The sequence below is a fragment of the Theobroma cacao genome, chromosome 9 (assembly GCF_053813885.1).
Source record: "Theobroma cacao isolate CCN51 chromosome 9, ASM5381388v1, whole genome shotgun sequence".
Lineage (NCBI taxonomy): Eukaryota > Viridiplantae > Streptophyta > Magnoliopsida > Malvales > Malvaceae > Theobroma > Theobroma cacao.
In genome coordinates this window covers 31,592,516-31,619,581 of record NC_142647.1, presented here as the reverse complement: position 1 = coordinate 31,619,581, position 27,066 = coordinate 31,592,516, and the positions used below count along the sequence as shown (strand labels likewise).

Sequence of the window (27,066 nt, the reverse complement as noted above, 5' to 3'; positions counted from 1 at the left end):
TGACTTAAAATAAAAGTATAAGGACTTATTTGATTCAAAATAAAAGTATAAGGGCTTGATTAAACGCAATAAAAGTATAAAAGATAATTTGAATTTTCCTAAATAATTTAGGTGTTTTTTTGGATATTATACCAATTAGTTTCTATTTCTGTCAAATAAACAAAAGCTTGCTCTAGTTTACTCTCATTTTTTGTTAGTTTCTTTGTTTACAATAAATACAGAATTTTTATTTATAATTTAATAATAGCAATTATTATATAATACAAGAGCCAGAAACCTACCATAATAAAATTATAGATCAAGAAATACATACCTTAAAAACAATTTAAGTATCTTGCCTCCAAAATGGATTAAATTATAGATAAAAATACAAGTACCTCAAAAACAATTCAAGTGTCTCACCTACAAAGGGATTCAAGGTTCTTCTTTTTCTAGGATTATTTGTTTTCTAAAAACTGTTGCTAATTAATTCTAATGGTCAACTAACTGGAAACTCTTACTTTTAAAGATATACTAATGGACTTGGATCCACTAGACTTAATCATAGTCCAACAAGATTTATATATACAACTTAAAAAGAAAATATGCGTGGGATCCTTAGGGATCTCTCTTTACAACTATGGCCCCAAGTTCATGTCATCTTATAACTCATATTTTACTTGGAATTTTATTTAATATAACATTATTACTTAGTTTCTTATATTAACTAAAAAATTTATTTACCCATTACTTGTGATAATGTGCCTTAACACATCGTAACTAACCTTTGCAGAGAAAAGAATTATCAATGAGATCCTTTTCATTACAATCTTTACTAATCAGTCCTTTCACCATACTATATTCTTCATGAGTTTTATGGATAAATAATTTTCATTGTCACATCCAACCCATGTGATTCTAATTCATGATTTTCATTCTTGCTGAACTTTGAAAAATATTTTTCTTCAAATTATTAATATATAATATTAATATAAATAATATAATTCTAAACCACCTTTCAGAAAACATATCAACCAAATTTCTTGAGTCCAACAATCTTATGAAAATTGCTTGAATATCTTTCTTAAAAGAGAATGGTGAATCCTTTATTAAGCATCCAATATAATTTATTTTACATGTACATAACCCAATGTGCTAGGGTATAGACTTGTTAGCTTTAAAATTGAATTATGTTTTGATTTGACAAAATTAAATAAAATAAAATTTACAAACAAGCTTTTGAAATGTTTTGAATCATTTAGATATCTCCATAAGGTCTTAGAAAATGTTTGACAAGTCTTTAGTACTTAAAAGAAATCAAAAACATTCAAAATGACAAACTTTCAATTGCCAGGATTAAACCCCTCTTAGTAAAAGGTCGATCCTAGAAAGAAACAAAGAGTAATAAATAGCTTTTTGAATTTTGCAAGATCAACTCCCTAAACAAAGAAGGTCGATCCCAAGCAAACAAAATGCAAATGAAGCTATTGGAACTTCACAAGATTGACCCCCTAAAGCAAGAAGGTCGATCCCAAGAAGATACAAGAGTAAAGTAACTACTAAAAAGTCATAAAATGGACCCCCCCCCCCAAGGCATGAAGGTTGATTATGAGATAAAACATAATGGACATAGTTATTGGAAGAGTCACAACATCAACCCCCCCAAGTTGAAGGGTCGATTCCAAGAAGACACAAAAGAAAAGTGAAGTTACTAGAGCCTTAAAGGATCGACCCTTATCATAAAATGATTGATCCCTAAGAAGAAAGAAAGAATTTATCCAAGGCAAGTGGGATCAAGATCAACCTTTTTGTTTAAAAGCTCAATCCTCTAATTATAATTGTAGACAAATTTAAAGCAAGGATCGACCTCCCAACCAATAAGGTCGATCTTAGAGTCATGACAAACCAGCATTTAATGCTCCAACAACTAGTTTCTGTCTTGAATTACTCTCAATGGCTCTAATTGATTATGACATTATAAAAGGAAGCTTCCCACCTATTTTGAAGACCAAGAAAACGCTGAAAAAGATCTCCAAAACTTGAGAAAATTTTAAACATATTTATTTTGTCATGACCCAAAACTCCCCTCGAGCCCGTGACAACCGCCGCGGTGCCCCGATGGGCACTCATCTCCCGAAATGCCAATCGAAACTCCGCAAGGCTTAATATCAGTTTCTCATTTCCCCCGGTGAGTAACTGTTGCCACATATTATGTTCCAAAGGATTTTGAGCTATTTCCAACTTAAAACAGATAAAATAAAAGTTTTCGTCTCACAAGGGCATTTTGGTCATTTTTCACTAAAAATTTTGAAACCAGTTTAAAATGTAGTAAACAAGTACCAATCGCATAATTCATAATTAAAAATAAGTTTAGGCATCTAAAACCTTTATTTAAAATGAAATTTTAATTATTTGAATATAATAAAAAGATAAAACAAAATATTCAATAAAATATTTTATTCTCTTATAAACAGAAATTTTGGAGTTATGCATAAATACTTTTTATAACGTAAAAACAAAATAAATTCATTCATACTGTAACACAATAAACTAGAGTATTTAAATTAATTTAAATTTACAATATCAAGTGGTCTCACAAATAACTAGAAATAAAGAAACTGTGAACCTACAGTGTGGAGGACGCTAATCCACTAGAAGCCCTCGATGGATTTAGCTATCTACAACCTACTCGGAGCCTGAAATGGGTGGAAAGAAGGGTGGTGAGATTATAAAATCCCAGTGAGTAAACAAACATCATTTAAATCATCTAAAGCCGAGTAAAATGAGACAATTAAAATATCCCATCATTTTAAGTATTTCACAATTTGAAAATTCATCCCAACCCATGCAAACGGTTGTATTTCATTTAATTTCTCATTAAGGCTTATGGCTTCCATAAACATTTGGCTCATGCCATCAAATAGTACTCGATGACACCTTGATCAGAGGCATACACTCGAGCCCGCCAAGGCTGTTAAAATTTCATATACACGTAAAACATATTTTTAGTTTAAGAAAAACACAGTCGTTCTTTGGCGTTAGCGGAGTTCATCATCACGAAGTGGTTCGGCGTGACGCGAACTCTATCCATACCTCAAGATTACCCTACGCGCCTCTTCGATTGAGGTACATATATATATCTGGATTCTGTGCCCCTCTAATAGGCTGGTCCACAGAATCCGCCCACTGCAGCAAGCTAAACCCACCATACAATAAAATTCAATAACATGATATGGCAATTATTGTAATTCACATCCTTTCAAGGCTAAATACATATTTCATACATTTCAACACCAATATCAATTCAGCCATTCATACAAATATTATCATAAGCCATTTGATTTCAAATCATAAATTTACGACATAACAAGTGGTCTCTAATTACTCTATTTTTCAAAATCATTATTTCGTTTCAAGATACTTTATAAAATCCTTTCATGTAAATACATTTTGTTTGTAAAACACAAAGATTTACCATTTAAACTCCTTTTCATAAAATTTCACCAAAACCAAGTAAAAACATACTTTAGATAATAAAAATGAGAGTAAGGTTACTCACCTCACAATAGTGGGATTTTTACGTCGCTATTGATTCGTATACGCGTATAATTATACCTAATTGCCCGTCACCTACTTCGTTCAACACGCTTTCCTAGCAACCATTTAAATTTAATACATTTAGTGAATCAATTCTATTTTTCTCTCTCTCATTCTATCATAAATCCACTCACCTAATTCATATCTTAATATAAGTTTACTATAATTAATTGTATCCTTTACTCACGTAATTCTTTAGATTATTAACACTGGTAACTTATTTACAGTATTAAGTGTCTATTTCAACCTTCTAAGCAACTTAAATTTACTTCATATTACCAACTAACCAATGCATAATTAAATAAAATAAGCTAGCCTCCATATAGTCCAATTTCAAAATAAATCATGGTGAAGAGTAAAGAAATTTTACCCAAAGAAATTTTACCCAATTAAGCTAGGTTGGTCCAAATCTCCACCTTCCTTTTCTTTTGGATTTTTCTTCCTTTGTTGTTTATGGACTCTTATTCATGGACTTCTCCCATTTCTTTTTAATTGGACCATGTCCATTTTTCCTTTATTGGACCTTGTCCATTTTTCTATCTTGTTGAGCCATGCCCATTTTCTATCTTGTTATTTTCTTTTCCTTTCTTTTCTTTTCTTTTCTTTTCTTTTCTTTTCTTTCTTTCTCTCCCACCGTCCAGCAGCCTTGTTTGTCTTTCTTTTTCTTCCCTTCACATGGATAAACCGTCCCACTCTCTTCCTCTCTCTCCCTCTCACCACCGGTCACCCTTTCTTGCCTTTCAACTTTTAATTTTTCAACAGCTAAAACTGCTTATTTTTGCTTCAAAATCAGCAGCTATGCTGCTTTGTTTTTCCTTAAAATTTTAGAAGCTAAGCTGCACCTTTCCCTCTAAAACTTTGCAGCCAAAACAACTACAATTAACCATCAAAACAGCACCTCAAAACCTTCAATTTTCTACTGTAAAATTTTGCACTTTTTGGCCTCCAAAACCAGCAGAAAAATGGCACTTTTCAGTCTCCAAAACCAGCAGAAAAATGGCATTTTTCGGCCTCCAAAACCAGCCCTTAAATGGCTCTCTTGTCCTTCTTGAATGGTAGCAAAAACAGCCCCTCAACTCAGCTCTCTTTTCCTTTTGTTTTCCTTTCTCATGCACGGTTTTCTTTTTATTTTTCTTTCTCTCGGTTCTTTCTTCTTCCATTGCTCTTTTATTTTTCCTTTACTCTCCCTCAACCGACCTCTCTTCTTCTTTGTCTCTTTTGTCACGACCCGGAACTCCCCATCGAGCCCGTGACAACCGCCGCGAAGCCTCGACAAACATTCTTCACCCCGAATGTCGATCGAAACCTCGCAAGGCTCTCGTATCAACTTTCGCACTTCCCCGGTGAGCAATAGTTATCAAATAATCAAAATACGAAGGATTACAAATCATTTCCAAATTATAACATAACATATTGTTTTTTTTTTTTTGCTCACAGGGGCATTTTCGTCATTTTTATCGAAAACCTCGAAACTTGCTAAAAATGTAGTAGGTAAGCCGAAAATATATATTTAATGATTAAAAAAAATTAAGTATCTAAAACGTTCATTTGAAGTGAAAATTTGGCCATTTGAATATGATAAAAATATTCAATAAAATAAACTATTTTCTTGTAAAATAATTTTCATAAAACTATCGGTACATAATTCTTATAGCGTAAAAGATAATTATATTCATATATACTATAAAGCAAATAACCAAAGCATAAAATTTCTTTTACAGTGACACGTGGGCCCATATCTATCCAAAATGCATCGGAAGCTGGAAACCTACAGCTTTTACCGATTCGAGTCCAAATGAAGGTCCTTGTTCAAGTCAGCTAACTACGAAATTCCCTGAGCCTGAAATGTGAGGAAATGAGGGTGGTGAGATTATAAAATCCCAGTGAGTAAACAGATACCATCTAAACTATCTAAAGTCGAGTAAATGGAGACAATTAAAATAAGTCATCATACTGTAATTTCATTACCTTTCAGTTCATTTCAACCAAATAAAATCAATCAATATAAATCAAGTAATCAACTTGGCTTATGAATTTCTTAAAACTTTGGCTCGTGCCAAAACTCATACTCGGTGATACCTTGCGCAGGGCATCCAACCGAGTCCGCCAAGGCTGTTAAAAGTTCGTATACACTTAAAATATATTTTTAGTTTGAGAAAAATACAGCCGTTCCTTGGCGTTGGCTGAGTTCCCCTTCACGTGGTGGTTTGGCGTGAAGTGAACCCTAAGCTTTACCCCAGGAGATACCCTACGCGCCTCTCCGTTCGAGGTAATAATATAATGGAGTTTACCGTGCCCCTCTAATAGGCTGGTCCACGAAACCCCCTCTGCAGTAAATAATTAATATATAATTCACCAATCAATAAAATTCATTCTAGCATGACATGGCAATTTATCGCAACCTAGCCTCTCAAGGCTGAATACACAGTATAAATAATTCTAACACCAAAATCAGTTTAGCCATTCATGCTCATTTATTATCATAAGCCATTCAATTCAAAACCATAAATTTGCAACACAAACTAGCAGTCTCCAATTACTCTATTTTCAAAACCAATATTCGATTTTTCAGAAAATTTATAAAATTATTTTATAAAATCACAATTTCCCTTAAAACATAACAATTTACCATTTAAACCCATTTTTCATAAAATCACATAGTTGTATAAAACTACTCTAGATAATTAAGACGATAATAAGTTTACTCACAATGTCTAGAATGCAGACTTTCGAAGCACTCTGTCTACTGGTCCTCGGATGTAATTTTCTTGCCTTTATTGGAGGACTCACCACCTTGACACAGTACAAAATCGAGAATTCACTAAGTTGGTACTAAATCAAAATTAAACTAATTTGGACTACCAATGCATGATATGGAATGCAAAAATGCACTGGTAACTATCTAAATCCGATATTAGCCTAATTCGTCTTATCACCCGATTAAATTCCTAACGGGTTCGTTTAAACTCCAATTTAATTCTTTTCAGTTTCTATACCTCAATTGCACCCAAATTAACTTAATGTCCCTCAGTGTGATGCAAATTATCAGTCCCAATAGTAAATTACAAAAATACCCCTAGTGGGTAAAAATTCGTATTTTTGCTCCGAAAATTCCCATTATTTTTCTAGGCTCATAATTCATTATTCCTTAACCAATTCTCCTAGAATAAAATCAAACTCATCCTCACTCACTACATGGTAAATTCAGCCATTAATGGTTGGGGGAGAAAATAAATTCTTTTCTTGTTGTTTTGTTTCTAAATATGCTAAACTAACTAAAAACACTAACATAAATTAAAATCAAATAAATCCAACAACTTTCTCTCTCCTAACCCATTTTTTCAGAATTGAATTCATCATGAAAACATGTAATTTAATCATGGAAAATAAAGAGAAATGCTTGGGAATAAGAAAACTCAAGCTTAATAGAAAAAATCTCACCTTTTTCACTTAATTTCCTTGAAAATTCACACTTTTTCTTTGATTTTCTCTCTCTAGGGTTTTTTTTTCTCCTTTCTCTCTCTTGTTTCTTGCTTTGCCGAATGTTGAAGAAGAAGAATGGGTGGGCTGATTTTTTTTATGCCTTTTTATTGTTTAATGAAATAATATTATTTTATTCATATTTTAAATATTTTATTAATTCATTTTTTTTTCTAGCCATCCACTTGTCCTATTTTTTTCACCATGCATTCCCTTTGACTTATCCAAGTCTTAAGTTAAATTTCCAGATTTTTCCAAAGTTTTTGTGGAGCAAATTTTTCAAAATTACACTTTTGCCCCCGAACTTTTCAAAAATTACATTTTTACCCCAAAAATTGAAAAATTTCCATAATGCATAATTTTCACTCCTCATACTCATTTCACACTCCAAATAATTAAATTTGATCAAAATCCTTTCAAAAAATTAAATTTTCGATTTCGAATGGTAAAATTACCATTTTACCCTTTTACTCCAAATTATACCGAAATTAAAATTTTTCACTTCTAAACCTCAAATCTTACTCCAATAAGTCAAATGGGGTCAAAAATCTTTTCTAAAAATTTCCATTTTGTCCCCAGGTGGCAAATGACCATTTTGCCATTGGATAGCGAAAATTCCAGTTTGACTCCAAATTGATCCTCAAACTCCGAATCACCATATTAACCCATTCTGGGACTTTAAAATTCTTAATTTCATTACAAATTCTCGATTTGATCTAGTTCGAGGCTTAAATCAACTTTATTGTACCTCTAGGTACAATACCGACTTTTGTAAATTTTTCAAGACTCTCTTAGCATGTAAACATGCTATCCACCACATGTATGTCATCACAAATATTTCTGTAGAGTCGGGCTTGTCATCTTCTCCCCCACTTGGATCAACCATATGATCCTCCTTCTTGATTAACTTCGATATCCGGCTAAATATTAATATTTTAATATTATTTTATTCTAAAAATTTTATCTTGTCTCCTTGGTACCAAAAATACCTTATTATGCCTCACTTGACTTCCAAATCGCCTTTTATCTCACAAATTCTCATCCGATAAAATTATTATTATTTTATTATTATTTTCTCACTTGCGAAACATTTTATCCTAAACTACTCCTTTCGTCTTTTATCACTTCTAAACATTTTAATTGACCTCAATTTGCATTTGATCAACTTTATTTATCACCATATCAAAGTATGGGGTATTTCATCTTTACTTAGCTTACTCAATGGTATGTATATATATATTATTTTATGCCTTCATGAATCTTCCATAATATTCCATCATGGTCGGCCACATCAAAATTTTTCTTTTCTTCTTTCACTTGTTGCTTCACATGGCAGCCCCCCCCCCCCCCCCCCCCCCCCTCCAATTCACCAAGTAAAGAGTCTTTGACTCTTTTATTGACCACATGGGCGGCTGCCCATGTTGGTCCTCTAATATGTATTTTTTTTTTTTTACTCTATGTTCATTTTATTTTTTTTCTCATTAATTTCCATTACATATCCTTTAACTTTTATATGTTAAATTCGATCCTTTTAATACGTCTAAAAATTTCAATTTTCATCTAGCTTCCTTCCTCGATGTGTGTACCACCTAAATATAAAAATTACACCTCAACGCGGTATTACCATAATATTTAAATATTTACTTATCCGCGTTGATTCGACTTAACCAAACACGCGTATTTCACTTTTGTCGCTCATTTCTCAAAATATTCACTTGTATTTCTTCTCCCCCACTTGGATCAACTATATGATCTTTTTTCATGACTGATTTCAACGTCCGATTAAATATTAATATTTTAATATTATTTAATTAATAAAATATTATTTTATTCTAAAAATTTTATCTTGTCTCCTTGGTACCTAAAATACTTATTATGCCTTACTTGACTTCCGAATCACCATTTATCTCACAATTTCTCCTCCGATAATGTCACGACTTGGAACTCCCATCGGGCTCGTGACAACCCTCGCGACGTCTCGATAGGCACTCATTACCCCGAATGCCGATCGGAACCCCGCAAGGCTTAGCATCAGCTTCCGCATCTCCCCAGTGAGCGACAGTTATTAAATCTTACATTTCAAGAAATCATAAGTCGTTTCCAAATCAAAATAATAAAATATTATTTTCTAGCTCACAAGGGCATTTTCGTCATTTTTCTTCGATAATACTGAAACTCGCCAAAAACATGGTGTAAAAGCTAAATATGTTCATACATATTTTAAATCAGATAACTAAAGTATAAAATTACTTTTACAATGACACGTGGGCCCTCAACTAACCAATAAGATGCGAGTCTGTGAACCTATAATTTTGACAATGCAAGGCTAACTGAAGTCCTTGATACAATCAGCTATCTACCGACTATCCCAAACCTGAAATGTGGGGAATTGAGGGTGGTGAGATTATAAAATCTCAGTGAGTAAACAGACACCATCTAAACTATCTAAAGGCGAGTAAATGGAGACAATTAAAAAATAATTAACTTCAGTAAATTTTTCACATCACGAATATTCATTTCAACCAAATAATCAATATGGCTCGTGAATTACTCAAAACTTGGCTCATGCCAAATCCTGTACTCGGTGACACCTGGACCAGGGGTATCCAACCGAGTCCGCCAAGGCTATTAAAAATTCATATTTCGCATAAATCATATTTTTATTTTGAAACATAGCCGTTCCTTGGCGTTGGCTGAGTCTCACTCTCACGCGGTGGTCCACGTGAAGTGCACTCAAAAAGCCCACCTCAGGAGATACCCTACGCGCCTCTACGACCGAGGTGAGAATATAAAGGAGTTTACCGTGCCCCTCTAATAGGCTGGCCCACAGAACCCCCCCTACTACAGTAGCTAATCTTTTATCTACCACCTTATTTATAAAATCTTTTTTTGCATGACATGGCAATTTATCGCAACCTAGCCTCTCAAGGCTAAATGCACAGTACAAATAATTCTAACACCAAAATCAGTTTAGCCATTCATGCTCATTTATTGTCATAAGCCATTCAATTTAAAACCATAAATTTACAATACAAGCAGGCAGTCTCCAATTACTCTATTTTCAAAACCAGTATTCGATTTTTCAAAAAATTTATAAAATCATTTATAAAATCACAATTTCTCTTAAAACATAGCAATTTACCATTTAAACCCATTTTTCATAAAATCACACAATTGTATAAAACTACTCTAGATAATTAAGACGATAATAAGTTTACTCACAGTTTCTGAAAACTAAATTCAGGTACTCCAACTATTACTCCTCGAGTGCGATTTCTTTGCCCTTGCTAGAGGATTCGCCACCTTGACAAATTGTATAATTAAGAGGTTTACTACTTTGGTACTAAACCAAAATAAACTAATTTATACTACTAATGCATGATATGAAGTGCAAAATGTCTAAATTTTACCTAAACGAGATGTTAGCCTATTTCAGTTTTTTACCCGATAAATCGATATACGCATCCGTTTAAACTCCAAATTAATTTTTTTCAATTTCTATACCTCAATTGCACTCAAATTGATTTAATGTTCCTTAGTGTGGTGCAAATTATCAATCCCGATAGTAAATTACGAAAATACCCCTAGTGGGTAAAAATTCGTATTTTTGCTTCGAAAATTTCCATTATTTTTCTAGCCTCATAATTCATCATTATTCATCATAATTCCTCAAATAAACATCAAGATCAGTAGCCAATATTCCCCTAGAAAATTCGGCATAATGGGTTTCAATGGGAGAAAATTATTTCTCTAGCTTTTTTTTTCTATATTTCAATATAACCTAACTAAAATCACTTAATTCAATTAAAATCAACCAAAACTCAAGTTCAAAACTCATCCATGGAGGTTTGGCCAGCATGGGTGTCCATACCCACTTTCTAATTTTGCATGGAAATGAGAAAACAATGCATGGGTAGTGAAAATCACAAGGAAAATCAATGAAATTTACCTTTCTAATGCTTGATTTCTTGATTTCTCTTGATTTTCCCCAAATTTTTTCAGCTAGGGTTCTTATTTCTTTTCCCCCTTTTTCTCTCCTGGTTTGGACAGCTGAAGAAGATGAGAATTCTGGAATTTTGACATTTTTAAAGGCTAAAATAATATAATATTATTTTATTCATTTTTTTTGTTTTATTAATTTCTTAAATTCTAGCCATCCATTTATTTCCAAATTTTCACCATACACTTGTCCCACATATCCATAGCTTAGATAAAATTCTCAGACTTATCCAAAGTCTTGGTGGAGTAATTTTTAAAATTTACACTTTTGCCCCCGTAAAAGTCAAAAATTACATTTTTGCCCCAAAAACTGAAAAATTGCCCATAGACATATTTTTCATCCCTTATACTCATACCGTTCTCCAATTTGTCAAATTTGATCTAAATTCTCTCAAAATCTCAAATTTTGTCCGTGGGTGGAAAAATTACGATTGTACCCCTACACTCCAGAAATCACCGAAATTAAACTTTTTCACTGCCAAACCCTCAAATTAAACTCCAATAAGTTTAATATAATCAATCTTAATCAAACGAGATTAAAATTTTCCATATTCGTCCTCAAGTGGCAAATTACCATTTTACCCCTAGAATACTTAAAGTCCGGATTAACTCCATATCGGACTTCAAACTCTGAATCCTCATTTTAAATCAACCCATGGGTTTTAGTTTTCTCAAATTCATCATCGATTCTCTATTTAAACTAGTTCAAGACTTATTTGACTGAACCGTACCATTAGGGGTAATATAGTCATTTAACTTGTTTTTCGGGGCAATTCAATATACAAACATGCTATCCAAAGCATGTGAATGATATATCACAGATAATTTAGGGTCGGGTGTTACAGATAAAATTATTATTATTTTATTGTTATTTTCTCATGTACAAATCATTTTATCCGAAACTACTCCTTTCATCTTCCATCACGTTTAAACATTATAATTGGCCTCAATTAGCATCCGATACGCTTTATTTATCACCATATCAAAGTATGGGGTATTTCATATTTACTTCTCTTAAAGTAGTTAAGTATTCCTTCAAGCATTTACTATGTAAAAATTTCTTATATCCATCTTGTCTAAGCTTCAATTTGTATTAGAGCTAGAGCTTAATTTTGCTAGTCTAACAACCTTGAGTGATCTAAAGACGAAGCTCAAATCATCAAAATGGAAATCACTACAACCGTTATTGGTGAAAGGCAATCAATCTAAAGGCCTCCACTCTTTGTAAATACAAACTATCCTTATTGGAAAAAGAGAATGGAAATGTTTATTTGATTTATGGATCTTGAGGTTTGGAATGTAATTCTAGATGGTCCACATGTTCTTTACAAAAATAAATAAATGGTGGGATAGTCATCAAAATTAGGAGAGAATGGGATGAGAAAGAGAAGAAATTGATATAAATCAATTGTGAAGCTTACAATACCTTTCTTTGTGCTTTAGGTGTTAGTGAATTTAACAAAGTGTCCATGTGTGAGAGTGCAAAACAAATTTAGGATACCTTGGAAATAGCAACATGGAATAATAAATCACTCAATTTCAATTTTCAATAAAAACACTTTTCATATTCCAAGTTATTACTGACAAAACTATCAATTACCAACGTTTTTTGAGCCCAAATTATCGATAGAATTCCTCATCACCAACGAAATTAAGTGCATCATCGATGAAACTTACCTATAATTGAAACAGTCATGTCCGTCGACAAATTCGTCGGTAAATCACTGGCGGCCATGACCCTATATCGACCAATTTTGACGCTGACAAATTAGATGATTTATTGACCTAATTTGTCAACGGAATATGCAATTGGAGATTTACAGACGAAATATTCCATTATCAATGGAGTCAACTTTACCAACAACCATATCTCCAACTAAATATGAACAGAATTTTTCGTTAATAATCCGTCAATTTTTTCAAGTATCAACAAATTTTTATTCTTTACCAATGGAAAAAGTGTTAAATTTTGCAGTGTCCTTCACCCGATCGGAATGCTTGGCAAGCATTGAGGGGATTAGCTCCATTCATGACAACAACCTTCTTTTCCAATTGTTAATTTTTCGATTTTTTTTTTGTCCAAGAGGGGGAGATAGTTGGAGTGTCTTAATCAAACCGTAGCCCCCTTGAAGAAACTAGATGGAGATCTGTTAATCATAACTATAAATGGCACTATGGAGATATATTATCTAATCTATCTTACCTAAATGAAGGAAACTTAAGGACTCAAGGGTATTGAGGACAACATCCCAAGGATTAAAGGCATTTTGGTGTTTTTTTATCTTAGGAGTAATTTAGTCATTTTTTAATATCTGTTAACAAAGGTTTAGGTTTTGAGATGGAGTGACTATTTTAAATACTAATAGATCTGAAATGAATTAGGATGAAACCTAAGAGTCTAATAAGAGTAATTTATCCTTAATTTTATTTTACCAATAAGGACTCAATAATTGAAAGATTTTGGATTAAAATGAGAAATCTAGAAAATAAGAGTTTCAGATCACGGTACAATTTACCTTGTAATTTGCAATTTTAGCATTTATAAAAATTGAAGTCTCCTCCGTTACTTTTCTATCCATTATTTTGAACAGCTGCGTTAACTTTAGAAACATGTGGCCGGCAGCAGTCGACAAACCGCCTCTTTGATTCTGTAGATCCGTCGGCACACTTTTTTTATTACATTTATATCACAAAGAGGACACAAATTGCAATTGCAACGTCCGATGAGTCCATTACTTCGTTTATAACAATGTAACTTTTGCATGTTGTCCCCGTCCTTTTTCGATCCTTCAAGTTTTCTCCAAACAACGAAATGAATAAGATGGTAAACACGAGGCTAAACAACTCAATATGCTGATTTCTATTCCAAGTAGAAATAATGACACCGTCTTGACTGGGGTCTCCGCTCACACTACAAGATGGTTCGCCCAGCACTGCAACGCATGCAAGGTGTGGACTTTTAACTTTTTTCCTCATTTCTAACATATATGGCATCACAAAAACTTTTCTATCACCGTTTGGACGAATGATTTCCTGGTTCAAAACTTGTTTCTGTTATTCTTTCACTAGCAAAGATACCAATATCATTCATATGCTGTCATGTTAAAGTTTGACTTTACTTGACCTCGATCACTTGGGGTTAGTCCTATTCGTTCCGCCATTGCCTTGGTGTATTTTAATAAATTGTCATTCTTTTCTTTTTGACTGGTTGATTAGTTGGTTGGTTGTGACTTCTGATGATAGGTACCACGAGAAGTTAACTTACATTGTGCTTGTTCCTACCATGGCCTGAGTCAAATGCATATGCTCTATACTTGAGACTAAGAAAGTGTTATATGTTTTGTTTGTGGATGATGTCCGGTCAACTGTCTGGGCCCTGCTGCTGCATTACTTTCTAATGTTAGTGAATATGTTTGCTCTGCGTATGAACTACCGATGCAGATGATGAGGAAGTAATGATGATAGAGTGAGTAGTGAAGAATTTTGTCATGCTTTATATATATATAGTGAAGAATGCTGTGTAGCAGTAAAGGCTTGGCTGGGTTGAGCTCAGTACTTGTTAAATTAAGAAAGCATGTTAGCCTTGAAATGATCATTTTACAAGCTTCTGTATTGATAAGTTACATAAACATTGAAACCTTTGATTTACTTAACATGTTCTTTCAGAAGGAAAAAGAAATAGTACATATGATTATATACATAGCTAGCATTCTTGAATATGCTTGTGGACTTTAGCTAATGGATGTATTGGTGCATAGAATCATGCTTCAATCTTTTGTCCTGCCTTGCTTTAATGGTAGTTTAATACAAATGTTTATTTCTGCAGTGATATCTCCATCTTCATCTAAACTAAAGACTTGGAGTTCGTCTCCTATGGCGTCTTCTTCCTTATTCTTTTTCCTTGGAGGGATTGTTGTGCTTATAGTATTATTGATTATCATAGCAATCTACTGGAAAATTATCAAGCCATCAAGGATGATGAGATTTGTGTCAAAGACTCGAAGGCACCCAGCTGGTAACAGAATTGATGAATATTACACTTAAAGAATGTGTTATATTCCTTGGAAATCATCAGCTGTTAAAGTTTTTGTCTCTTGCAGCATCGCCAGATTTCTTTAGTGGGAACCTACGAACTATAAGCTATTTTGATTTCAAGACATTAAAGAGGGCAACCAAGAATTTTCACCCTGATAATCTCCTTGGAAGAGGTGGATTTGGGCCTGTCTACAAAGTAAGTGACTGAAGCACATCTTTTTACTATGGGTCTTTGTATGTATGTGCATATATGCTCTCCATTATTCATTCCTAATCTGAATTTTTCTTTTCCTTGGAAAAATCATAGACAAGGTCAGTGTATCTCCTTAACTATATGAACTTAGGATACTATTAGGGACACAGCCAAGGGGTGACATGTGGTGACGGCTACTACCTTTCAATTTTAATATTTTTTATTATTATAGGTATAAAATTATATATATAATATTATTATCTTTATAATCACCCTCTGTCATTTTTCATTTAAAATTCTAAATTCGCCGTTAGATACTACTAGCTCCATATGATGTTTCCAGTGGATTGTGTAGTTGAAATAGATAATTAATTTCCCATGCATCTATATATCTTTTATCCCCAAGTTGAAGTTTGCAAATTCATTGGAGGCACACACGGTTAGTTGCACTCTATGGACAATGCTTCAGTTATCTTGCACCCTAAGTTGAAATGTTCTACAGCTTTCAGATAGGATGCATGCATACTACATCCCTTGGCTTTCGATAGGAAAACCTTACCTTTTTCCGGTTGACTTTTGATAGGGAAAGTTACGAGATGGAAGATTGGTTGCTGTGAAAAGACTGTCTGGTGACAAATCCCAACAAGGAGAATCAGAATTTCTTGCAGAGGTGAGGATGATCACAAGTATCCAACACAAGAATTTGGTTCGACTACTGGGATGTTGCTCGGATGGGGCTCAACGACTGCTTGTATATGAATTTATGGAGAATGGTAGCTTGGATCGCCTCATTTATGGTAGAATTACTAACCCCTATTTCTCTATTTTCTCCTGCTTTTACATTAACTTGATATTAATTAAAAATGTGCTTTCTACTGTCATAAATGCTAGTACAGTTTGTCAGAAATATTATGTATGTAAAAGAATATAAACACCTGCTCAGCACTCTTCTACTTGTAGCTTAGGTTATCTTTACTTCGTTCAAAAGATACTGTTTTTTACATCCAAAATGTTGGGTGATTAATGCACTAAATTTCTAATTTCTCTTGAATTCTTAAGATTAATGAGTATATAATACGAGTGTCTTTTTATGAATAAAATGACCTTTTAACCTATGAGGTTGGTTTAGAATAGAAACTAGCCGTCATTAATCAAAAAATATGATGGTTACTATCTGGAAACTCTCTAGAGGATCAACCCTTAAGGGGATCAATCCGTTCATGGTTGGCAAGAGCATTTTAGGTTCTATGTAAGAGGGGATCGATCCCTTCATGCTAGTCAATAGTCCGGGATGATTCCCTTTCATAGAGGATGGATCTTGTGAAAGAGGGGATCATCAATGCCTTCCCTAATATTTAAAATTCATGGGCTTTTGAACTATGGAAAAGGTTGACCTTTCTTTGACCAATATTATTCACTTGAAAAATCATACATTTTTAATGAAAACTTTGGTCCATAATTTAAGACAAAGATTGGGAAACTTTAGGAAGGAGAACATGCCTTATTTGTATTTTTTTTAAGTCCAGAATTAGATATTTTAATGCCTAAAATATATATATTAATTAATCTTAGATAATAGTAATTTGCCAGAATTAGATATTTTAATGCCTAAAATATATATATTAATTAATCTTAGATAATAGTAATTTGACTTCAAATTAATGTCTGGTGATGCAGGAAAAAGTGATGTCTTCTTGAACTGGGACACTCGGTTTCAGATAATAGTAGGCATAGCTCGAGGGCTGCAGTATCTGCATGAGGATTCGCATCTAAGGATTGTTCACAGAGATATCAAAGCAAGCAACATTCTTCTTGACGACAAGTTTCAACCTAGGATTGGAGATTTTGGCCTGGCTCGCTTCTTTCCTGAGGACGAAGCTTACCTCAGCACTACATTTGCTGGAACTTTGTAAGCGTTTTCCCTATAACTCATCAAGTCCATTTTCAGGTCATTGACTGGATCACACTTTGAAGTTTCTGCTCTAGTCACTATAAATCAGCTTTTCATTTTAACCAGAACAAGACTCTGCACATCAATTTCGAACCTAATAAAATCAAATAAATTTAGTTCATCAAGAATCTGAAGTATAATCTCTGAAATTTTTTAAATAAAACAATATTTCTCTCATACTTTTGTTGTGCCGAAATTAAGGATCTCGATAACTTGATCTTAAATTGAACAAATTTTATTTTTCTCAATTTGGGGACTAGATTTTTTAAAAGTCTTGAATTTTTAGAACTTCAATTATTCGAAAATCTCTGGACTTGATTTTTTATAATTCATTGATTAATATCTTTGAACCGATTGAATATATATTATGGATGTGTTTGTATGCATAATATATTGGTAATGAATTCATCATGTCGAGTGAATATGATTGTGTGTTTGTAACTGTGCCTTTGCTTAATTCGTCCGACTTTTGTTCAGAGGTTACACAGCTCCTGAATATGCCATTAGGGGAGAATTGTCTGAAAAAGCAGACACATATAGCTATGGAGTTCTTGTGCTGGAAATCATTAGCTGCAGGAAGAATACCGATCTTACTTTGCCATCAGAAATGCAGTACCTTCCGGAATATGTATGCTAAGCATCTTTAATTATAACTACTTTAGAAAAATCATATGAATTAATTAAATTTTGTGCATTTCCAATGTCCAAGAGGCAAACATCTTACTTAATTATTGTTTGTAAAACCAACTTTGACTTGCCAGGCATGGAAGTTGTACGAGCGGTCACGTGTACTTGATCTGGTGGATCCGAGAATGAGACAAGATGGGTTGCTTGAGAAAGATGTGTTGCGGGCAATAAATGTAGCCTTCTTCTGCCTTCAGCCTCATGCAAACCTAAGACCTCCCATGTCTGAGATTGTTACTATGTTAACCTGCACGGTTGAAATGGTCGGAACACCAATGAAACCAACCTTCTTGGACCGAAGGCGAAAGAAGAAGAATGAAAGCCAGTCTTGCAGCTGGGATACTATGCCTGAGCCTTTCCCTTCCCCGCTAGAAAGTGATCAGTCTACGCAATCATCTCAGCTGCCACATTAATTATTTATGGACACCAAGGAATGAAGCAAAACTTTCCTCTCTTTCGGATTCTGATGACATGAGAGACTGGCCAGGCAGACCACCTGTATAATAGTTTTTCCATTTTCATGTTTGTTTTGTAACGTGACTTCCATCAAATTATTCATGGACCGAATTAAAGTTACTTGTAGAAAGGGTTTTGTCGGATATATAGTGCATTCTTTGGCAGCTGCGCTACCATGGGAAATTACATTCCCGTAAAAGGCTGTTGATGGCAGCTGTCATTATTCACAGAATTTTTCCTAATTACCCTGTATTAATGACATGTCGTTCATTTCCAACAAAGGTTGGCTGCACAAAAGGATACCATTTTTGTGAATAGTTTATTTCGTTGATTGCAGGTCACATCTTATTACCTAATCAATAGCATATACATATTGTATATAAGAAATTAAGAATACAAACAAAAAGTGAGAATTACATTTGAATGTACATAGTTTAAATGATACATAGATTGTAACTGTTTATTAGTGTAGTAAGCACAATATGAACAAGACTAAGAAGGGGGTAAATTCGGCTTTTTGAAAAATCTTTGTGAACTTGGTAAAAATTAAATTTCTTTGAAATAAGTTTCACCACTTGAGTTGAGACAAAGGAATTGGTTTTCTTGAAATAAGTTTGCAGTAGAGAAATTGATTTTCTTGAGTTAAATTGCAACAATAAAAACTAAAGCAAACTAAGAACAAACACACAAGAATTTTTATAGAAGGTCGACCTCCTTGCTTACATCATTTCCCTTAACTCACTAAAGAATGTTACATTTAATATGAAAAATATTTTTTAAGGCTCAAGTATAACCTTTACAATGCCTTTTTCCAAGCTCAAGCATAACCCTCACAATACCTTTTTATAAGAGCAAGCATAATCCACACAATACTTTTTGACGGAAGCAAGCATAACCCATACTAACTTTCAAGGTTAAGTTAGAACCTTTACAAGAGTGTTTACAACAAGAGAATAGCAATAAATATCTCTTAAAGGATGATAAGCTAAGTGTTCAAGCTTGAAAGAGAATAGGTACAATAAATTTTAGAATATTAGCTCAAGATAATCAATGAAAGCTTTAAATGCTTTTGAAGGCAAGACTTAAATGAGGTAAATGAGCAGAGTAAGTGACGTTGAGGTTTTTCTCAAATCTTGGAGTGAAGTTCAAAGTCTTCTCTTGCTGCAAATAAAGTGGGAAGCTGTCGTTTATACCTTTTCAACAATTTAGAGCTGTTAGAGACAAGTTGGATTAGAAGATAGCTTAAATGCATGCCAACCACGTCTCTAGAATTGAATATGGAGAAGGGAAGTCGATCCTGAATTTGAATTTCTTTGAATTTGTGCTTTGAAGATCGAGTTTTTAAAGTGGGAATCAATCCTCAACCCAATGCTTGCATCATTTCTTCTTCTCTTGCTCTAGGATCGAGTATGGTAATGTGAAAGTTGTCCTTTAAGCTTCCATGGGCTCTTTGGCCTTTTTTCTTCCTTCTAGGATTAAGTATGACTTGTCTAGAGTTGATACTCTTAAGCTTCCTTTAATTTTTTTTCTAGCTTTCGGCCTCAAAATCAGGTTTCAAAGTGCATAATCGATCCTAAACTGAAGGCATCCCTTATTTTCTCTTCATTTGTGCATATAGGATCGAGTATGGAAAAGTATAGTAGATCCTAAATCAATTTGAATGTTTGCTCTTGGTTTCCTTTAGCTGAAAACTCAAAGTTTGATCTCTTTTAGATTTCATCAACATATAAAAGGACTTGTCAAACACTTTTTAAGACCTTAGGGGATTAAAACAATGAATAAAATTATTTCAATTGCTTGTGATCAAGCTTTAATTAATGCAATTTTGTCAAATCAAAATATAATTCATTTTCAAGACTAACAATCTCCCCCTTTTTGATATGAAAAAAATCCTTGAGCATAGTTTGCATTTGAAAAACTCCCCCTAAATCAATTAGCTTATAAGCCCTTGTTTTGAAAAATTCAAGATCAATTGAGAAGAAAGTTTTGAGATGGTTTTTCAAAGATATTTCACCCCCTCAACAAATGCATATATTTTCATAAAGTTTCAACTTTCACAAAGTTTTGGCTATAGGTGAATATATAAGAACATGCAAATGTGCTCATCAACCTTCTCCCCTTTTTTGTTATATAAAAAAGGTATCAAAGTGTGAATGTTAACAATTTTAAAGCTCAAAAACCAAAGGTTAATGAAAATCATCATCAAGTGTATAAGCATTGAGAACAGTAAAATATGCAAGAAAATCAAGTGATAAGCAATAATAGGAATAAAGCAATGAGCAACCAAGAACATTATGCCATATATGTATATATAATGAAAATTTTGGCATAACAATAAACAACCATATAAAGAATAGCATTCACATAACAATAAACATGAGGTGCATGAGAATGTGAGTTGTGTAAGTCATCCAAGGAAATTAAGGCCCTCATTTTGGGAGGAATTGGACAATATGAGCTTCCATGGATTCTTGGTTGCTAGAGCATGAGCTGAATGCGTTGATCAATGTTGTTAAAATGGGAGGTCATAACATGATTGACAGCATCAAATTTCTCTTCAAGAGTGTCTTGAAGAAGGTCTAGGTAGCGAGCATTGTCATCAATTTTGGACCTCATAGTAGCTTGGTTTGCCAAGACAGAGTCAAGCCGAGCAAGCAAGGTGTTATAAGCATCCTTGAAAGACAAAACATTACCTAGAAGAGCAGAAGAGGTGGATGGCATAGTACTAGATGATAGTCCAATTAATAGAGGTGAAGATGGAGCATATGGAGGAGCATCCTTATCATCATCATCATCATCATCATCACCAACATCATATTGACGTCCTCGTTTATGAACCCAAGTACCAATAGCAATGCTTTCAATATACCCTATTCTTGAGAGAGTTCTTGACCTAGATATCTGCTAGTCCCAAACAAATGTGCTAGAGGGGGGGTGAATAGCACTTTTGGCTCTTACTAAACTTGATTTCGAATTGGGGACAAATTGAAGGTCAATGATGAGAAATTTGAAGCAAAATGAAGGAATGACTTAAGAAAGAATGAAAATGAAAAATAAAATAGAAGAGACAATACTCAAAGATTTATAGTGGTTCGGTCAAAGACCTACATTCACTACCTTGATTGTTCAACCAAAAATTTTTCAAACTAAATCACGAAAAAAAGTGGAATTCCCAAGCTTCCACCAAGCTTTTACAATGGTTTTTCACAAGCTCAGCCATAACCTTTAACAATGGTTTTTCACGGGATCAACCAAAACCCAAAATGGCTTTTCAAAGGCTCAACCACAACCTTTAACAATAGTTTTTCACGAGATCAATCAAAATCCAAAACTAACTTTTTTAAGGCTAAGTTAGAACCTAACACAACAACCAAGCTAACCCAAGCTTGATCAACCCCTTAGAGTGCCTTGCACACTCTAACTAATCAAGAAATGAAGAAAAGATAAAGTACAATTGATCACCTAGCTAATCTAAGATGTACAAAGCTAAGCTCAAACACTTTTTCAAAAGATAGGAGTGAAATACAAGTGAAAAAAGAAGGTTTTTGGTCTTCTAAGCTCAAAATCACTTTGGATAACTTCTTTATCTTGTTTTTGACTGTTGGATAGGCTTTAAATACTTGCAAAATCAATTCTGGCCGTTGGAGATAGAAACTAGCTATTTCTAGCCGTTATTTTATCTTCTAGTGCTCAATTCAAATTTTTTGACAGAATGATCTTAGTTGACTAACTGCGCTCTTAGTCGACTAAGTTGTCTCTGTCTTCTGATATCAGTTTTTGGCAATAAGCACTTAGTCGACTAACTTCCTTCTTAGATGATTAAGTTGTTTTTGTTTTGAAGTCTAGATTTCTGGCAGTATGCTCTTAGTCGACTAACTTACTTCTCGGTCGACTAAGTCTTCTCTCTCTCTCAATCCTCTTGAGCCCATCAACTTCTAATTTGAATTTTAACTAACTAACACCGTTCATTATCCAACTCAGAGGCTTCGTTTGTATTCAGCACCCGCTTAACTGATTAAATCTTATGTTAACCAGTTAGGACTAATCTGTCTTCATTAAAGCTCCTTCTTCTTTACTTGTTTAACCAATTAACCCATTTTGCAACTGCATAAGCATCTTGACTTGCTTTCATATATTAAATATATTAATGAATTTAAGCTTTCTCTTGCACACTTAAACAATATAATTAGATATCAATGAATGAGAATATTTTGTTATAATCAAAAACATATAAAGTCAACATTCTCTATCTCTTATTTTCTATGATGACAAAACACTCCTAAATTAATATTGTAATGTCTATGTTCAACATAAATGCTTCAAATCTTTATGCATAATGAGTTGCTCCCCCTTAGTCAATGCATCTAGTTTTTTTTTTTTTAAGATTTGCAATAAAGTATTTATAATATCCATAATAGCTAAACAAGATATACAATGCCCACAGTAGCTAAGTAAGATATATTGAATATCCACAATAACTAGCACATAATATTCAATAAAATTATAACTAAACATCACACGTATAAATTAAACATAAAAACCTATCACACTCAATTTAACTTAGTTTTCCTTCTCTCCTTTTTTTTTTTACCATCATTAAAAAAAATATTTAAAACTCCCCCTTAATGAGTGCATCTAGATTTTTCTTTAATCTTTAAATCAGACTTTAATGAATAGGAATAATAAGCACTCATATACTTAAGTCATACAAGCTTATAGATATAGTTCAATAACTTCAAGAGTCAAGCTTGTGTCTATGTAAGAACAAATGTATGTGAGTTAAATCGTTTCAAGAAATTGTCAAAGATTTCTCAAATAATGTTCAAGCAAATTTGATCATTTTGTCATAATCAAAACTATAATAATTTTAAAGCTAACAATATCCAATCTTAGATTGAGACACCAGAATGTCTAATGATGTTTCAATGTTTAAACGTGCAAAGATTCGGCGTATAGCTTTGTTGGTCCCATTAGAGTGTTAGAATGAGGGTGAATAGCACTAAAAATTTTAAGATCAATCCTTTTTAAATTATAGAACTTTGAACTAGTTGGACGAAGAAAGATTTAAAAATTGTAGTAGTTGAAAGGCACCTAGTAAGAAAGCGTAGAGAGAAATGGACAATGCAAGAGTATTTACAATGGTTTGGTCCCCTTGACCTACATCCATTACCTTGATTTTCCAATCAAGGATTTACAGCCCAACTTTACTATACTAGTGGAATTAATAGTTTCTGTTAAGCTTTTACAAGGTGAGCTTCTAACCCAAGCTTTAATCCCTTACAACAAGCTTTAAAGTGCTTCTCACATTCTAATTTCTCAAGAAAGAGAAGAAAAAAAATACAACAAGAACTCTTCACTATTCACCCCCTTGACTCTATCAGTGCTTGGAAACTTTTTTAATTTATGGTTGATCCTTTCACAACATTCTTATAACTTGCTATTCCTCATGGAGTAAAGTCATTAATACTAAAATATTTAAGTTTTGCTGCAACCATATCCTTGCATAAACATAAACTTGCTTTAAAAACCTTCCTTTTTTGAATAATCTTCTTATCCCACAACATTTGCGACACCATGATTGGCCTTCATAAGGTGCCTCCAACCATTCCCCATCTTAAAACATAAACTATTAAAATTAAAAATTTAGCACCCGAGCATTTGTCTCATTGGTTGGTGCATAGTCCCCCTACCTAAAGAGCAGAGTTTGAATCCCCCCTCCCCCAATTATAAAAAAAAAAATTGAAAATTTAGGATTCAAATGTAGAAAATAAGATTTTTAAATATAAGAATTTTATTTATTTTTTGTTAAAAATTATAAGAGTTTTATTGTTCTTTTTAGTGAAAATGTAACACTGTTACCCTCTATGAGAACCATAACAAAACATAAGATTTTAATTGGGAGAAAAAGAATTTTACGATATTAGGTTAGAAAATGTGAGTGTATATAGAATTTAGCCTAAATAATAAATACTTAAATGCAATAAATATCAATGTATGATCAATCTGGTTGGATTGGCTTGTAGGGTATGCTAATACTTTAGTCTCTCACTTGCACTAAGTCAATCACCTATATATGTAATACTAGACACTAGGTAAAACATTAATAGCATGTTTGGTTGGAGGAATGGCTAAGCCATTCCCCCTCTATTCCTAAGGAACATATGTTCCTTTGTTTGGTTCCTACATGCTTCCAAAAATAGCCATTCCTCTAGAATAGCTATTTCCCAAAATAAGTTAAAACTAAGGAATAGCTAATACCAAAACCCTCATGGTACGTTTGGTTTGCGGAATAGATAGGAATGGAATAGAATAGTTATTATGTGGGAATAGAATGAGGTGAGAATAGAATAGAATAGTTATTACTTAGTTTGGTATGACAAAGGGAATAGAACATGAATAATTATTATGACTTATTGTAGTATTTGGTTGGTAACAATAATTTTGGAATAAGAAATGAATAGAAAATAAAAAAGATAAAAACACCCTTTATTATTTATGTGACATTTTATTTTTATTAGACTTTTTAAATATTAATAATCTAGAATTTAATTAAAATATTAATAATTAATCATTTAAATATTAACATTTATTTAATTTAAATATTATTATGATTAATTTTTATTTTATTTTATTTTTAAAATATTAATAATTGATAATTTCAATATTAATATTTATTTATAATTTAATTATTTATATTTTAAAATATTAATATTTTATTTAATTTAAATATTATGATGATCAATTATTTTATTTTATTTTATTTTTGAAAATTAATAATTGATTATTTATTTAAAATATTAATAATAGATAATTTAAATATTAATATTTTATTTAATTTAAATATTATTATGATTAATTTTTTATTTTATTTTTTAAATATTAATAATTGGTAATTTATTTAAAATATTAATAATTGATGATTTAATTATTAATATTGTTTATCTAATTTAAATGATATTATGTTTATTTATTTTTAATTTATTTTGTTTTAAAATAGGAATAATTTATAATTTATTTTATTAATAATTGATAATTTAAATATTAATATTTTATTTATAATTTAATATTAATATTTTATTAAAAGTTGGAATCAAGTGAGAGAAAGAGGAGAGAGAGAAAAATAATATTTTATACCAATAAAGTTGTAAATTTTCAAACTTGTAAGGGGTATTTTTGTCTTTATTAATTTTTGAATTTATTCCTCAACCATGGAATAGCTAATACTATGGGGGAGGGTGGTATTAGCTATTCCTTGGTTTTGAAGGATTTTGAAGAATAGCCATTCCTATGGAATGACTATTACTTGGATCATTTTTCAACCAAACAAAGGAACCAAAATTCTTTGGGAATAAAGGGGGAATGACTTAGCCATTCTCCCAACCAAACATGCTATCATTGTATTAGCTATTCCTTAGTTAAGGAATAGCCTCAAAAAATTATAAAGACTAAAAGGTCCTTTATAAATTTAAAAAATTACATATTATATTTTATAAAAAATAATATTTAAATTTTAAAAATTAATTAAAATTATTAATATTTGAACTATAATAACATTTAAATTATAAATAAAATATTAATATTTTAAAATATTAATGATTAAATTATATATCAATATTAATATTTAAATTATCAATTATTAATATCATTATAAAAAAGAAAAAAATTTTAATTTTTAATTATATATTGTAAAAAATAACATTTTAATTTTAAAAATTAATTAATATTATTTATATTTTAATCATAATAAATAAAATATTAATATTTTCAAATGTTAATGATTAAATTATAAATAAAATATTAATATTTTAAAATATTAATGATTAAATTATAAATAAAATATTAATATTTAAATAATTAATTATTAATATTATTATAAAAAGAAAAAAGTTTAAATTTATAATAATATATTAAAAAAATATATTTTAAAATTAAAAATTTATTAAAATTATTAATATTTTAATCAAAATATCATTTAAATTATAAATAAAATATTAATATTTAAATGATCAATTATTAATATTTCAAATTAATTATCAATTATTAATGTTTAAAAAATAAAATAAAATAAAAATAAATAATCATAATAACATTTTAAATTATAAATTAAATATTAATGATTAAAATATAAATAAAATATTAATATTTAAATGATCAATTTTTTATATTTTAAATAAATTATAAATTATTAATATTTAAAAAATAATATAAAATAAAAATATATAATTATTTACATAATAAAGAGTATTTTTGTCTCTTTGTATTTTATTCATTTCTTTTTCCGAAATTATTTTTACTAACCAAATGCTGCAATAAGCATAATAACTATTTCTGACCTATTTTATTTATCGTACCAAACTACGTAATAATTATTTTATTTTATTTCTATCTATTCTGTTAACTGTAATTTAAGATTGTTTGAAGAGGAAATTAGGTATAGGGAAAGTAGGAAGATATTCTTTGATCATATTACTAATAAAAATTAAGAATGACGGGATGCTATTGAATTTATTTGTATGTCAAATAAAAATTTATATTAAATTTTGATTAGTGATAAAATTCTATAATTTTATTTTGTACCTACTGTTATTGTGTGGTGTTAAATTGTGTTTTTTGTTTTACGCTGTGAAAAGGGAAAGAAAAGAAATTTGAAAATTTAAACGGAGGCAGATGATGCCCTTAAAGCGGCACGTGG

At 31.7% G+C, this 27,066-nt stretch overlaps 1 protein-coding gene across 1 annotated transcript; it reads left to right on the top strand.

The window, feature by feature from the left end:
* Nucleotides 1–14,865: 14,865 nt before the first annotated feature.
* LOC18589162 (cold-responsive protein kinase 1-like) lies at nucleotides 14,866–18,545 on the top strand. The gene is made up of 6 exons (XM_088809694.1): nucleotides 14,866–15,070; nucleotides 15,156–15,286; nucleotides 15,867–16,080; nucleotides 16,961–17,192; nucleotides 17,712–17,862; nucleotides 17,996–18,545. Exons 1-6 carry the CDS (start codon nucleotides 14,866–14,868, stop codon nucleotides 18,329–18,331), a joined length of 1,269 nt encoding a protein of 422 aa, XP_088665820.1. The 3' UTR covers nucleotides 18,332–18,545.
* Nucleotides 18,546–27,066: the final 8,521 nt, after the last annotated feature.

Excerpts from the sequence above, each read along its gene's own strand:
- LOC18589162 (XM_088809694.1), top strand. The coding sequence starts at position 14,866 with ATGTTTATTTCTGCAGTGATATCTCCATCTTCATCTAAACTAAAGACT. Across the intron at positions 15,287-15,866 it reads GATTTGGGCCTGTCTACAAA|GGAAAGTTACGAGATGGAAG; the intron begins GTAAGTGACTGA and ends GACTTTTGATAG. Across the intron at positions 16,081-16,960 it reads CTTGGATCGCCTCATTTATG|GAAAAAGTGATGTCTTCTTG; the intron begins GTAGAATTACTA and ends CTGGTGATGCAG.